The sequence below is a fragment of the Camellia sinensis genome, chromosome 3, assembly GCF_055761805.1.
Source record: "Camellia sinensis isolate YWXY chromosome 3, ASM5576180v1, whole genome shotgun sequence".
NCBI lineage: Eukaryota > Viridiplantae > Streptophyta > Magnoliopsida > Ericales > Theaceae > Camellia > Camellia sinensis.
The window spans coordinates 13,409,984-13,426,409 of record NC_138963.1 but is presented as its reverse complement, the minus strand read 5'-3'; the positions used below and the strand labels follow the sequence as shown (position 1 = coordinate 13,426,409).

At 30.5% G+C, this 16,426-nt stretch overlaps 1 protein-coding gene across 2 annotated transcripts; it reads left to right on the top strand.

The window, feature by feature from the left end:
* Nucleotides 1-1,355: 1,355 nt before the first annotated feature.
* Nucleotides 1,356-7,451, top strand: LOC114308010 (auxin transporter-like protein 2). Of its 2 annotated transcripts, none has more exons than XM_028253503.2 (9): nucleotides 1,356-2,062; nucleotides 2,232-2,447; nucleotides 2,583-2,768; nucleotides 2,851-2,963; nucleotides 3,070-3,253; nucleotides 3,371-3,468; nucleotides 4,682-4,889; nucleotides 5,065-5,322; nucleotides 6,960-7,451. In XM_028253503.2, exons 2-9 carry the CDS (start codon nucleotides 2,265-2,267, stop codon nucleotides 7,179-7,181), a joined length of 1,452 nt encoding a protein of 483 aa, XP_028109304.1. In that variant the 5' UTR covers nucleotides 1,356-2,062; nucleotides 2,232-2,264; the 3' UTR covers nucleotides 7,182-7,451. The 2 variants fall into 2 exon arrangements, with proteins under 2 accessions (XP_028109304.1, XP_028109305.1); XM_028253504.2 differs by having other exon boundaries at nucleotides 1,360-1,815.
* Nucleotides 7,452-16,426: the final 8,975 nt, after the last annotated feature.

Below are 16,426 nucleotides of genomic sequence, written 5' to 3'. Positions count from 1 at the left end.
TAGCAACATTCCGACCGACCTACCCAGAATACATCATGGCTGGACTATCTCCGAGACCGGCCTTACTAGAAAAGTTGTACGGACCGAAGTAACTCAACATCTCTTCTAGGCCGAAGTAACTTTACCATTCTTGAACCGGAGTAACTTTCTTACTCTTGGACCGGAATAACTTTTACATTTCCATTGGGCCTTTTTATCCAGTCCTTCGTACTTTGGGTCGTAAAGCCCATCTCACAGCTCGGCCCAATTTTTACCAAAAATTACCCTCTCAAATATAATAGATCCTACTGTTAGATCCAATTATAATAGAGGAAAGTGCCACATGTCATTTACCCTACCCAAAAAATTCATAATTAAATACACTTATAATGACACGATAATGAAGTAGAGCTCCACATTATTGAATGTGATAAATCAAAAGGTAACACCCCCACCATTCCACATTATTATAGGTGAAATTATGAGAATTTTTTTGGGTCTCAAACATTTCTTAAATTATTTTTTTTCCAAAATAGGATGTTTCATAATTTTTTGAAAATGCATTTAAATGCTTCCTATTATGTTTTTAATTTAATGATTTAAAGACTTCCTATATTTTTATTTATTTTTTATATAATTCATGAGACTAAACTATCAATTGGTCCTAATAGTTAAACTTAATTTTCAATACTTTGTTTGGTGATTATATATTTTAGCTAAAAAGTCACTATAAGTTATCACATCAATCTATCTAATTGTTTGCATGTATTTTTATAAAAAACAAAAAAATTATTAAAATAGCTTATTCTCAAACGAAATTAAAAGTTAGTCATAGTAAAATCATCATTAAAAATAATTTTTCATGATGAAATTTTGCATATATCGCTAAACATTAACAATTAAGCCTTCGTTTGACATAAGTTAAAATTGGACTTTTTGACTAAAATAGTCATAAAAAGACAAAAAAGACTTTTTAGTTCAATAAGATAAAATATCACATCCAAATTATAATAATTTTATTTTTTTTCTCACAAAAGCCAAAAAAGCCAAAGAGCATATTTCAAACGAGACCTTTTAGCCCAAGATTAAAATAGTCAAAAAAATCAACCCACATCTAAACGAATCCTAATAAAGTTTTTTTGTATCGAATTTTTTAAATTGTGAATAAAAGTTAAAAATTAATGTCTTTTTTTGTGACAATTTTTTTAACTATATCTAAAATTTATAATTAATGATATTTTTATAACAAAATTTTTAAATTACCACTAAAAATTAATAATTAATAACTTTTTAATAATATTTAATAAAAAAAATTATCAATTATCACAAAACCTATTAAATAATAAACATATATTAGCACCTTGTCAAATTTTTATAGTCCTGAATATGAGCCGTTAAACGAATTTATGCCTATAAGAAGGCAGCTCTCAACCTATCCATGGAGTCCTCACTTCTCACTCACTGATTAAAACAAAGTCTCTGTCGCATAAACCACTCGATTCTCCCTCTTTCAAAACCAAGACCCAAAAAGAATCGAATCAGAAGTGGAATACAGTGAATTGGAGTTCCCTCCTCCTTTAAACACAGAGCAAAAAAAGAGGAATTTCAAAGCCATAGAAAGCGAAAGCTTATCTATCTATTTGTTTATATATATATATATATATATGCGTGTGTAGTCGAATCGGATCAAAAAGCGGTGCTTTCTTGCTACTCTGAGTCCTTGAGAAATATAATAACCATTTCGAAAAAACAAGCTCTGAAAATTTCCCTGCTTTTGAGGCCTCTCTCGCCGCCTCTGAGGGTTCATCACTTACTTTTGTCTGCAGAGAAATCTGGGTTTGTGTTTAATCCGCATTTAAAGTGGGAAATCTTGTAGCTGTGATTCATTCAGATTTTCTAGTTGAAGAAATTAATTCTCTCTCTCTCTCTCTCTCTCTCTCTTTCTAGTTCTGCCAAATCTGTAAAATTCCTATCAGTGCTTTTGCTATATCTCATTCAATACCCATCTTGTTTTTGCTTTCTTTGCTTCCAAAAACAAAATAAAAAGTGATCTGGGTTACGGAAAGAGACGTCTCAAAGAAAGGTATATGAGAGAAAGTGGTACTGGGTTTTTTTTTATTGTTCTTTGTTTTTGTTTTTTGTATTGTTTTTGGATCTGGGTTTCGTTTTCTGGGGAAGAGCAGAGTGTTTTTTTTTAATATTTTTTTTAGTGTTTTTGGTGTCCCATTGAGTGTCTTTTTTTGTTGCTTCAGATCTGCCAGAAATTTTAGAGCAAATCGAAGACAATGTTGCCTCAGAAGCAAGCAGAGGAAGCCATAGTCTCCAACCCCAACAACGAGACAGAACATGATGGTGCCAAGGAAGAAGACAACAGGCATGAAGAAGACCAGTCCATTTTCCGTGTCAAGAACCTCCTCTGGCATGGCGGTTCTGCTTGGGACGCTTGGTTTAGCTGTGCTTCCAATCAAGTATATATCTCATCAAATCAAATCAAACCCAAATTTTTTTTTTTAATTTTATTTTTCACATTTATGCAATACCCATTTCTAGAATCTTGTGATTTTTGCTTTGATTTGATTGAATTTTTGTCATGATCGTTTCAGGTAGCTCAAGTTCTGTTGACATTGCCCTACTCGTTCTCTCAGCTGGGTATGCTCTCTGGAATTCTGTTTCAGGTTTTCTATGGTCTTGTTGGTAGCTGGACAGCTTACCTCATCAGTGTTCTGTACATTGAGTACAGAACTAGAAAGGAGAAAGAAAATGTTAATTTCAAGAACCATGTCATTCAGGTTGGATTTCCTTCTCACCACCACCACACAACCACCACCCACCACCACCACTGAACCCATTTTTAATTGTTGTGAGCTGCAGTGGTTTGAAGTGCTAGATGGGTTGTTGGGTCCTTACTGGAAAGCAGTGGGTCTTGCCTTCAACTGTACTTTTCTTTTATTTGGATCTGTAATACAGCTTATTGCATGTGCAAGGTAAGGCCTTTTTTTTGTTTTTGTTTTTTGGTGTTTCCCAAACTTGATATAGTTTTTTTGGAAAATATATTTGAACTGGGTTTTGTTGCTTGCTGATGATAAACAGTAACATATACTATATCAATGACAAATTGGACAAGAGGACATGGACATACATATTTGGAGCTTGCTGTGCAACCACTGTGTTCATACCATCTTTCCACAACTACAGGATTTGGTCTTTTCTAGGCCTTGGCATGACCACATACACTGCTTGGTACATGACCATTGCAGCTCTTGTTCATGGCCAGGTAGTAAATTATGTATAAAATATCGCACCGGCACTTATATATATATATTGTAATTTTGAACTTTTGATAGTAATATTTACTGATATATCGATTGATACTGTTGGATTTGATTTACAGAAGGATGGTGCGACGCACTCGGCTCCGACAAAGCTGGTACTGTATTTCACCGGAGCCACTAATATACTATACACCTTCGGTGGACATGCTGTCACAGTGTAAGGTTTTTTTATTAGTGCGTGTTGATATATGCCTTCGTTTGGGGTTTAGGATTAAAAAGTTATTGTTTGGGATGATTTTTTTTTTAAGAGCAAAAATAAAGAATAAATTATAAATACATTTTGAGGTTTGTTTAAAGTACAAATTATCTTTATAATTTGAAAAATTATAAATACCTCATTGGTAATATTTTTTATTTAACAAAATTAACTAAAAAATAAAATTTATAATTGTTCTCTTATATAATAATAAAATTATCTAAATTATTAATTGAAATATATTTGTAATATCATTAAAAATTGTTAATTGATTTGATGATTTATTAATAGAAGAGATGATTTGTTATGAAATTAAAAATTTTAAAAGGTAGAATGTAATTTTCAAAACCACATAAGTGATTTGTATTTTAATCAAAATTCAAGATATATTTATAATTTATATAAAAATAAAATAATTATAATTTAAATATAATATTTTATCTTATTAATTTTTTAATTTATTTTTTTAAATCTTTTTATAATGAAAAAAAAAAGCCTTCGTCAAACCTAGCTTATATGTATCATACTGTTTTATCTTCTTCTTCGCTTCAATGGGGCTTCTGTTTGCAGCTTTTGCCGGCCACCTCGGGGTTTGAGACCACAGACAGAATCATAGAAACTACTTTTGTTTGTTTCCTGGGAAAATAACATTTTCCCCTCCATTTCCCTTTTCACCCCAAAAACAGAAAAAAGAAAAATGAGTCTTGTTTTTACTATCATTAGATCATGTCTCTAGAGATAATTTTATTTTAAATAATTAGAATTGCAACAAAATGGGAAAGAGAAATTTGGAAGTAGAAGACTTTCGGCGGAAAGTTGAGGGTCTTTTGGACATTTTCTAAGTTTCATGTATTGTTCATTGCCATGACTAGAATCCAATGAACATGCTTTGAAAATGTCTTGGATCATTCAAAATCATTAGTGTTTTCCCTAGTAGGATTCATTTCTATTTCACTTTGTGATTTTTTATTTATTTTTATTTTAAAAGTTTTTATTTTTATTTTTTATTTTTAATTGTTAGGATTGTCCTATTACTTCACTACTTTTCATAAGCTATACACTATTTCTTTGATAGCGAAAAGAGTAAAATTACATTGAGACTGTTTTTGTCGACTTTGATTGTTGTAAAAATAACAATATTGATCTTGTCAGCATGATGATGTAAATTTTGCAGAGAAATTATGCATGCAATGTGGAAGCCCCAAAAATTCAAGTATATATACTTGATCGCCACACTATACGTTTTCACACTAACACTACCGTCTGCTTCGGCCGTCTATTGGGCATTCGGCGACGAACTTTTGAACCACTCCAATGCCTTCTCCCTCCTCCCTAAGACTCGATGGCGTGATGGTGCCGTTATACTAATGCTCATTCACCAGGTCGACTACTATTTTTAACGAATTAAACAGAGTCAGTCGTAAACTGTGCAGTTTCTTTCATTTTAATCAATGATATTTCAATTGAGACTCACAATAATGTATTTAGCCCAAAACAATTTACCTCATAACAAGTGTTGTTTGTGAACTAAAATGGGTGCTTATGTGTGTTTTGCAGTTTATAACATTTGGGTTTGCTTGTACACCATTATACTTTGTTTGGGAGAAGGTGATTGGAATGCATGACACAAAAAGCATATGCATGAGGGCACTAGCAAGGTTGCCAGTGGTGATACCAATATGGTTCTTGGCCATTATCTTCCCGTTCTTCGGGCCTATTAACTCCGCTGTTGGGGCTCTCTTGGTTAGCTTCACCGTCTACATCATCCCTTCTCTTGCTCATATGCTCACTTATAGAAAGGCCTCCGCCCGCCAGGTATCTTCAAGATTTTCCCTCTCGTTATCTCAAAAATTTACAATAACTGAATTATTAAAAAATTTGGAATACCATAATTTCAAAACATAGTTCAATTGAAAAAAATTGAAGATGGAGTATCTTATTCTCTCTCCTCTCTTTCGCTCTCTCTACCCAATTATTAAATGCTCCTATTATAGCCTTTGTCGTGGTCCATCCATTCAGGCATAATCTGTAAGGCTTTATGAGCCATCCATGTCAATTTACAGAAATACCCTTTCGATGATTCTGCTGCGGACTTTTTCATGGGTTGGTAATTCTGTGATAATCTTGATTCACTAGGGTTGTTTTGGTAATTTGAGGAATTAGTGGACACCCCGGTTTTGTTGGGGATTCCCATTCCACTGTGTTGCTATGCTTTTTTTTTTTTGTTTGTTTTGAACGAACTGTGTTGCGTTGCTATGCTACTATGGTATCTATGCCAGAGAGAGGAGAGAGAGAGTACAAGAGTACAATAGCATTTAAGTCTTGGATTTGGAAATATTGCTAGATAGGTGGGGTGTCCTTTTCATTTTAGTTATATGCTGCAGTCTTGAGTGTTGTATTATGTCTGAAATGAGCTGGCGTAGTTGTTGACTCACTTGTGCGAGAAATTATTTATTGCTCCAAGAATATTTTTTTTTTTGAATGACATTGCTTCAAGAATATTGCTCCACGCATTTATGTTGAAGTATTCAGTTATCTTTTTTAAAAAAAGACAAATAAATAGTGAAATTCACTGTTTTAATTAGGTTTCGTTAGGTAAGGGACTGTTTTAAAAGTTAAAAAATTATTAAAAAAATTAAAGATTTTTTTTTCTACTTTTTGTACTTCTTTTCGTAAAAAGTTAAAAAATTATTACAAACATATTAGTTTTTTTACCTTATATTTTCGTTAAAAAATCAAAAAGTTACTAAAATAACTTGTTCCCAAACGAGACCTTAATTTATGTTTGGTTGGGGGATTTGGTGAGGGATTTAGAAAGGAAAAGAGAAAAAGTGTGTGAAACTAGGTGAAATATACATGTTTTATTCACATTTCACCTATTTGTTTTATTTTTCTTTTCAAATCCCCTCTCTAAATCCCCTAACTAAACACAGCATAATAATACTTAAGTCAAGACATCATTTAAATTTGTCTTTGGACAACAAATAATTACAAACCTCCCCCCCCCCCCCCCCCCCAAAAAAAAAAAAAAACAAAAAAACAAACTTATTTGGTGCTGCTAAGCCAATATCCCATTCCCTCCATAGCCACACGATTACACAGGCCTCTCTTATACAATGAATCTGAGGTGATCATGGAGATATTAGAATATTGTCTCAAGTGCATCAAACACCCTCTCCCAATTTCGACTTATTTACCATTTTTTTTTTTTTAACATTAATTCTAAAGAAAAAACCAAATTTCAAAATCGGCTAGAAAATAGGCAACAAGAGTTGAACAGTCTCTTCAGTGACAGTAGTCTTATCGTCTAATTAGTGATCACTATTATTTTTGTAATTGATTATTAAAATATAACAACCTAAAAGGAACGAACCTAAAGTGTGTTTTAAATTGAACCATTTGATTGAAGTGTGCCCGAAAATTACTTGAACTTGCCTTTGAATGAATTGCAGAATGCGGCAGAGAAGCCTCCTCCGTTCTTGCCAAGCTGGACCGCCATGTATGTGGTGAACATCTTTGTGGTTGTCTGGGTCTTGGTGGTGGGTTTCGGGTTTGGTGGATGGGCTAGCATGACCAACTTTGTTAGACAAGTTGACACATTTGGGCTCTTTGCCAAGTGCTACCAATGCAAGCCTCCCGCACCCACACTCACACCCACACCCCCAAAACACTGAATCAACTCGCCTCCGCTCCATCGAGTTCAACTACCAAACTTTTCTCACCATATTTTTGTATCATACATGGGGAGGTAGCAATACTTCCGCTACATGTGATGTGTGTTGGATTTCTTTTTTTCTTTTTTTTTACTTCCATTTTTTTCTGTTAAATTACTTAGATAAAATAGTGTGTTGAATTGTGATGATTCCTTTGCTATCGAAGCATAGGCTAATTAAATCTATATATGTTTTAGCTATATATAAAAATATTTTTCTCTTTCTCCTTTATGGTGGAATTTTTATAATTATATAGTTGTTATATAGCTTGCAATGTCATTATTACTTAGCATGTTTCGAAAGTGTTTTTTTTTTAATTTTTTATTATCTTATAGAAATGCAAAAGAGAGTGGTATGGGTTGTTTGAGTTATTTAATGCAATGTGGGCTTTGATGTTTAAAAGTTGGATGTGGACATTTCTAAATGACCCTTTTGACCTAAGATTCTCTTTGAAGGAAGTGGGTCGTGGACCCGCCCCCATTCACATGGGTCGCACGTTAGTCCACCTCCCTCTCACGTGCCACTCTTTCCTCTCTCTCATCCCATGTTTGATTCTCTCTCTCTCTCCTCTCTTAGTAACTCATCACATGAGAACATGCATGAACGTCCCTATTGTTTTCTGCTTAATTAATCAACATTTGATTTTCCAGTATGTTCATGCATGTGAAACCAAGACGACCTTAATTTTGATCATCTTTTTCGTAATTAATATTTAATTAGATGAATGAAACCAGTATTAAGGTGTTCTTTTGCTGTTTTCTAAAATTATAAATTAAAAAAAATAAGTGTTTCTAATTATTAATTAGTTTCCACTTCTTTTGTTTTCTTTTTTAGTAGCAGCTGAAAAAGAAATCAAAAGAAGTTTGATTTGTTTCAAATCAGTTAAGTAGGTACTGGGACCTTAAAAGCTAATACTAAGCAGAAGCGAAAAGCACATTTTAGCCGACTTTCAAAATTAAATTTTCTTAACTAATTTAAATTATTTTTGCATAATAAGTTGTAAACAAAAATTGCATCAAACAGTAGTCTTGTTTGGTGCAGTTTATTATAAGTTAAAAGTTGATAATCATAAAGCAGAAGGTAAAAGCAGCCTTTGGCTTTTAGATATTAGTATTTTTAACTTATTTAAGTCTAAATTCTATCTAATAAGTTGTAAGCAGAAGCTGTACTAAACAGTCTGATACACATTTTTAAATTAAATTAAGTTATAATTAGCTCATTAAAGTATAATAAACAAGACCAATTTGGCATAGACTCCTAGAATAATAAAATTATAATCAATTCAGATAAGTTGTATCAAATAATAAAATTATAATCAATTCAAATAAGTTGTATCAAATAGTCATAATATAAGCATCCTAATTTTGAGAGTGATTATGAGAAAATAAGTTGTATTACCCTCAAGCCAAACTGAGATGAAATAGTCATCATAGAAATTTAGCAACATTGATCACCCACAAACCCAAGCATCAATCCCTACCACAAAGCAAATATCCTGATCTCCTAATCAACTCCCAAGTCAGTATACATTCAATAGCACAGATATCATCAATCGGAGAGAAGTTACTGCCCTCACAGTTTAGCCACAAACTATAAACTTCACCCAAGAACCAACATAGATCAACACACCGGACCAAGACCACCCAACCTTGAATTAACATAGCCTAACAAGTTAAGACTAACATCTAATCTGCTGAATATTATTAACAATTTATTTGAATTGTTTTCTCTGTGGGGGTAAAGTCTTCAATTTGGCTGCTGATATTTCCTTATGTTTGGTAGGTTGGTTGGGTTGGGTTGTTTTAGTTCTGGTTTGCTATATCTGGGTTTGTTTTGTTGGGTGTTTGTGGTTGGTCTCTCACCAACTTCTGATGGTGTGCTAGCATATGATTTGGCGATCTTATCGGTGCCAACCTAATTGGGATTGATTTGGTTGTTATGATGCTTTTTGCACTCATCATTTTTTCTTTTTTTGTTGTAATTTCTTTTTTCATCAATAAAATTATTTTTGCTGATCAAAAAAAAAATTCAAAAAATTATACATAAGATAACACTCTATGCTACACTCGTCTCCACTAGATCTATTCCCGGGAGTACCCTAAAAAAAAAGAGCCTATTCATTTTGAATGGACCCACATTCCACGATAATGAATGCAATTCTAGCTGCATTTTGTATATTTTTTTTTTGAGAAATTTACGTGTTTGTAGAAATGCTATTAGATATTGTCAAATTGGAATTTTTTTTTTATGTCATTTTTATTAGTATGTAAATGGCAGACAAATTTTTTATATTAGATTATATTTGCAGCAGTTTTCAGGATAGTGGCATAACTTCCACTCTCTCATTAAATTTTTATTTATTAATTTTTTTTTTTTTATTTTGACTTCCACTCTCATTATATATATGCAAATATTTTGACTAGGGAAAGAGCCATAGACTCCTCATAAGGTTCATATAAATTTCAAAATTTTCAGTCTGATATTGCTTTTCCATACCTAATCGTGATTTGTCTACACTAATGCTCTGCTGACTTTATTGATTTCCTTGTAAATTAACCAGTGTTTGATAGCAAATACTGTCATTCCCTACTTTAAACAAGATCGAGATTTGATTAAATGAATTGGTATAATATCTTATTTTTTAAAAATTATTCAAAATTCATCTATGTAGTCTACTGACTTCTATACTCATTTCTGATTGTTTTTACATTGAATTTTTCTAAAATTTTAACATTTGTATTGTAGTCAAGTCTTAGGTGGGGCTAAATTTCTATCCTAGATTATTTATCTCATTTTGTTTCTCTCCAAACCTTGTATGTTATCCGGCCGTATGTATAAAAAGTATTTGATACTTATCTCTATTTTGATTATCTTTAGGTTCATATATATCCCCTTTGAGTATTTTGTATACAAATTATTTTTTGGTAGAAAAAAAAAATGAAATTATAAATAATTATCAAGGATTGTATAAATCACCACCAATAGCAAGTAACTATTGAAAAACTCACCGGCTGGTCCTAGTGACCAAACTTATTTACCTATAAATCATACTTATCAATATCTTTAAAAAAATGTCAGGACCAAATAAGACTCATTGATACATTACAAAACTTATAGGTATTTAAGTCCAGCACATAGGACTATTTATTTAATAATATGGGCTGGACTTCCAAATTCTTTACAAAACCAGCCCAAACAAAGTCTGGATAATTCTTCCAGCTCCATTGCATGCCCGATTTTAAGTCCGGGCTTAACCAGTTGGGCCAGTTTTATTTTCACACCAAAGTAGTATTGGGCCATGTTAACAATATCATTGGGTCATATTAACAAATTATCAGTAGTTTATAGAAAAAAGTAGGACTTGTTGGATTTTTTCCTTTTTAAGTTAAGAAAAAAGAAGAATAAATTACACTGATAAAAAATGTAATAAAATTTATAAATTTGGCATAATTATATTGACATTTTTTTTAGTAGATTAAAGTGAAATGGTTTGTAGCCACAATGATAAACTTGGATAATATATTCGTTTTAATGTAAAAAAAAAAAATACAATATTAATTTTTTCCATCTAACAATTAATGAATTATTGATAAGAGTGGCAAGTGTTAGTTCGATTTTTTTTTTTCTAAACCTCAAGGGAGATTAGTGTGATTTACACAACAAAAAAAAAAAAAAAAATTAACTTATCAAATTTATTAACTACTGTCTTGATTTTGGTTAATTGGGAGGACATTAGGGTTTTACTTTCATAGCAATTATGATTATTTTGACACATTTAAATTTGATAATTTTCTGAGAGGCTTGTATTTTAGATTAGTAAGTCGAACAAAAAATAAAATAAAATAATTTATTAAAAGAATAATTTTTTGTTGGAAGAAAAAAAAGAAAAAGAAAGAGCATTTCAACAACCAAACATGTCATGCCATACACATGTTTGGAAATTTAGGAACGAAAAGAAAGGAAATAATTTATTAAGTTAACAAGGAAAAAAGGAAGAAGAAAAAAAAAATGTTGCCTCGACCTTTTAGTTAGTCTGTTTTTGAAACATCAATTTGAATAAATATTTGGAAAGAAAAAGAGAACTGATAAGTGAAATTTGAATGAAATATAATTACATTTTATATATCTTTTCTTTTTTCCTTTTAGTTACATTTTGAAACTAATACACAATAAAAAATAACAATAATCCCTCATTCTAAAGAGATAAAATCTTTCTCTTATTTTATGGAGAAAATTTCTCCTTCATTTTAAGGAGAAAATCTCTTCCTGATTCTACGGAAAAAATCTCAAATTATAAAATTTTAACATTTTTATAATGTGAAAATTTTAAAAATAATGCAACAAAAAATCTGAACAAAAATCAAAATACAATATGAATACTCAAAATAAATAATAAATATACAACTAACTTTTGAAAAAAAATAAAACATATACTATACTAAAGTACAATGTGAATATTTACAATAAACAACAAACATAAAATTAACTTTCAAAAAACAAAATTCATACCAAAATACAATATGAATATTCACAGTTTACAATTAACATATAATTAGCCTTAAAAAAAATTCATATCACTGTGAACATTTACATTGCAACGTGAAAGCATAAAACAAAATTGAAAAAAATGAAAATTGACTATTTTAATTGTTCAATGATAACAAAAATGATTGTTCAACCAACAATCTTAGTAACAAAAACAACAAACATAAATTAATTTTAGAAAAAATAAAACTTATACCAAAATAATGTGAATGTTCACAATTGATAATTAACATACAAAACAAGTCTTTAAAAAAAATAAACCTATACCAATGTGAACATTTACACTGCAACGTGAAAATACAAAATTAAATTAAAAAAGTAAAAATCAACTATTTCGATTGTTCAATGGTAACAAAAATAATTGTTCAACTAATAAGTATAGTAACAAAAACAACAAATATACAACTAACTTTCAAATTTTTTTTTTTTAAAAATTCATATCAAAATACAATGTGAATGTTCATAATGTACAATTAATATACAACTAGCCTTAAAAAAATTAAAGTCATACAATTAATTGTACAATGTGAATGTTCACAATTTACAATTAACATATAACTAGCCTTAAAAAAATTAAAGTCATATCAATGTGAACATTCACACTGCAATATGAAAACATAAATAAAAAATTGAAAGAAAAAAAATCGATTATTCCAATTATTTAATGGCAACAAAAAATGATTGTTCCAATAAAAAACATAGTAACAAATAATATATAAAAAATTATCCAATAGTTCATATATATTTATCCACTTTTTTAGAAAAATCTGCATATAATCAACGCCGGTATAATACTGGTGAATAAAGTACACAATATCGATGGCTATACAAATCAATGAAGAAATTACGATTTATGTGTAAAAGTGGCAAAAAAATGATTGTTCATCGCCAGTTTACCATTATCTCTGTTGCGAGTCCGTCTTCATCTCCATTATCTGTCTACAACTAACATTCTCTTCCAAATATTCTTCTATGGCAGGACCTTAATACAAAATAGTAGTGAAAGAAGATCCTTGATTAAGTGAATCCCTCACATTGAGATAAAGAAAATACTAAGAATAATAATCTTTCATATTCTATATACAATGTTTTATATATACTACAAATAAAATATATCTAATAGCTAATATTCTCTCTCCTAGATATATGGTATAATATATATATTATATAATAAAAGTCTATAAGGGCAAAATAGTTCACATAATAATTCTAATATAGAAAAAATAACCTATTGGATTATAAGTTTAAATATACAGAACTTGATGGAACATTAGAAAACTTTATAGACTTATTGGGCTATAAGTCTACTAAATAGGATTTATAAATAAATGCCCCAATTATTTATTTGTTTCTAAATGACTCATTCTGTTCTTAATTTCTGTTTAGTTTCATAATGAATGTTGTCAATTAAATTAAATTAATACAATATGAAAAATTAAAAGATAAAATAAAACAATTGAAACTGAAAACAAAAAAAAAATCATATATATAATTTGCCCATTACAATAATATCATTGTTACCCCCATATATTCTAGTGGAGTTTTTATGCACAATTTTTTTGTTAGTATAATTTTTCATTTTGTTAAAGGAAAGACATGATCCAAGTGATTAAATCCCTAATTCAACCTACCACTTATTTGTCTGTATTATATAATTTAAATGCATACCTTCCTAGGTTGCACATATCGTACGACGGACCATCCAAAATTAATAAGACTTGACATTAATTTCAAAAGAGTACCCAATCCATTTTCACTGTAAATGCTTTTGGTCATGTTTTACTAATCAGTATGGTAATTATTACAAATATATGAAGAATTATATATATATATATATATATATTTTCAAATAGGAAGAATTACATTAGTATGGATAATATTCTAATCAACAATAATACAATGGGAGATAAATAATAAAAAAATTAATTTTTATATTTAATAATAATTTTGGATATCAATATTTACCTTTCACAACAATTAACTCACTATCTCTCAAATAAGAGTTTACAAGAATGGCAATTAAACTTTATCGAGTTAATTTTACTAAAATTTCTAATGACACTTTGAAAAATCAATCCAAATGGGCCAACCCCTAACTGCAAAGGACTCAGCAGCAAATTGGATGTGACCCATATGGTCTCTTGGAAGGGTCCAATATTGCAAATACATTAGTACATTACATAAGCGTGATGCCATGAGGGTGATAATACAATACGGTTCGTTAATTACGCTTTGAAAATATTAATTATGGGGAATTACAATTCAGCGATATGTTGAAAAAATATTTACATATATATGAAAAAATTTAGAATTTTAATTATTAATATTTATAAAATTTATTAAGTCAATAAGGAAAAAAGAAAAAAAAATTTGTTGTCTCTTTATTAAGACCTTTTAGTTAGCTTTGTGTTCGAAATATGAATTTTAGTAGAGATTTGAAAAGAAAAAAAGAAAGGCTGAGTAAAAAATCTGTAAAATTCATAATCCGATCTGGTCCAGTCCAATCTGGTAGGCCTGGATTGATTTTTTGAATCTGTAATTGGGTTCCGGATTAAAAATTAAAAATCTGTAATCCACGGATCGGTACCGGATTAAATCCCACGGTTCTGGATTGAAACCGATCTGAACCGTATGCAAATAGTCTATATTTATATTATACACATTCTCGCATAATATCTCTTCTTATTCCATATAAAACCTAAATTCAAACCTAAACCCTCATAGTATCTTCTTTTATTACTTTTATTTGTTGGTTTTTAGTTTTAATTTGTAATGGTCTAAATACTTATGATGGAATCAATTTTCTTATGGTTATTTAGATTTTAGAACAATATGTCGCTATTGTGTAAAAATGTGTTACTATTATGGAACTAATATGATGCTATGTTTATATTTTTATGAAATTAAAATGTTCTATATTTTTTTTTTGTTATTTGATTATGTAAATCCGTGGTCCTAAATCGATCTAATTTGTGTTTAAATAGATTGGTTCGGATTGGTTCCACAATTTAAACGGATTGGGTTGGTTCCAATTTTTCAAAAATCGTAAATAATAGATTGGTCTTGGTTTTACCCCAATCTGAACCATGCTCACCCCTACATTTCACCTATATTTCACAAACTTTTTTTATTTTTCTTTTCAAATCCCTATCCAAATTCATGCTTGTCACGACCAAAACTTGCCCCTATAAGTTTAACATCATAATTAGCCAGCAATCCTAAGATTACCAAAGGCATCTGAAACAAATTCATAATATAAGAGACTAGCGAAAGCAAATATTGAAATATAATTATCCATAAAGCTGTGCAAACTTATATGGGATAGAAAATTTAAACTTATATTTACATATAATATGACATTGTACTTGTGTCATTACCAGTATAGATAGACAAAGGGACTTAGCCCTATTATATATTACACAAAAGTTGTTCAAACTAAAACAAAAGAAAATAAAGTTTAAGACTGGTTCACAAACTTGACCACAACTATTAATCAGGAACGTTCTCATGAGGCACGGTAGTTGGTTGACAAAATTGATCCAGACCGAAAGTCTCAAGCCTGGTCAAGCGCTTGATCACCTACATACATAATATAAACAATGAGCTGGAACCCAATGAATAACAACAGAGTATAGGTTTTATAAATGATGTCCATAATGGATTTAGAAATCAGAATTCAGATCAGAAACATATTCAGATACATATTTAGACTTGTAAACAGTCATACATGGTACATCCATTAGTGCTAATATATTAGATTAGTCATAAAGACCCATATATAGAGCATGTGGTCATTAAGACCCTTATTTACATGTCATGGTCATAAAGATTCACTTGCAGATCATATAGTTGATTATGTATAATCAGTTCTATAAATAGAACCCACTTAAAACCCTGGTACCAGGTCATATATAACATATCACATGATACTAAGGATGTCACGATATATTTTGAAAATAGGACAATCATTCATTTGTACAGAAAATATCATTTTAGAAAACAGAGCTTATTATATCATTTCTTTCAAAAATTACTTATAGTCAAACATAACTTTATAGAGTTGTTACTCACAGATAGCTCCCGAAGTTGAATAGATAACTTAAACAGATCAGACAGATGGTTATGCGTGACCTACATAGACACGTAACAGATACACATTGAAACACACGCTCTGTTGACGTTTAAACTTATTACCTTCCTTCTATATGTGTTTCTAATTCATACCCTCATTAATATGGCCTAAATCATGGCTTAAGAATGCCTAAGATAGAATGAGGATGCAATTATGTACTTTGAAACACTTGCAGAATTTTGTAAAAAATAGGGCAATTCGCTCGAGCGAAGTTTTGGCGACTCGAGAGGTCTGCAAAATTTACAAAAGTACTAGAGCTCTCATTTTACGCTCGAGCTAATTTTTTATCCCTCGAGCTACGTACCTTGCAAAGGTGAGTTCGCTCGAGGGAAGCTTTGGTCGCTTGAGCCAACTACCTCTACTGTAAAAGTACTAGGAGCATGCAAAGTGCGCTTGAGCGAATGAACCGTCACTCGAGCAATCAAGTAGAATTTTGGAATTTCAAAAATGTTGTTCAATGTTCAAAACTTAAGTTCAAAGCATCAAAACTCATCCCTTTTGGGCCAAAACTTTAGAAAACACTTAATAA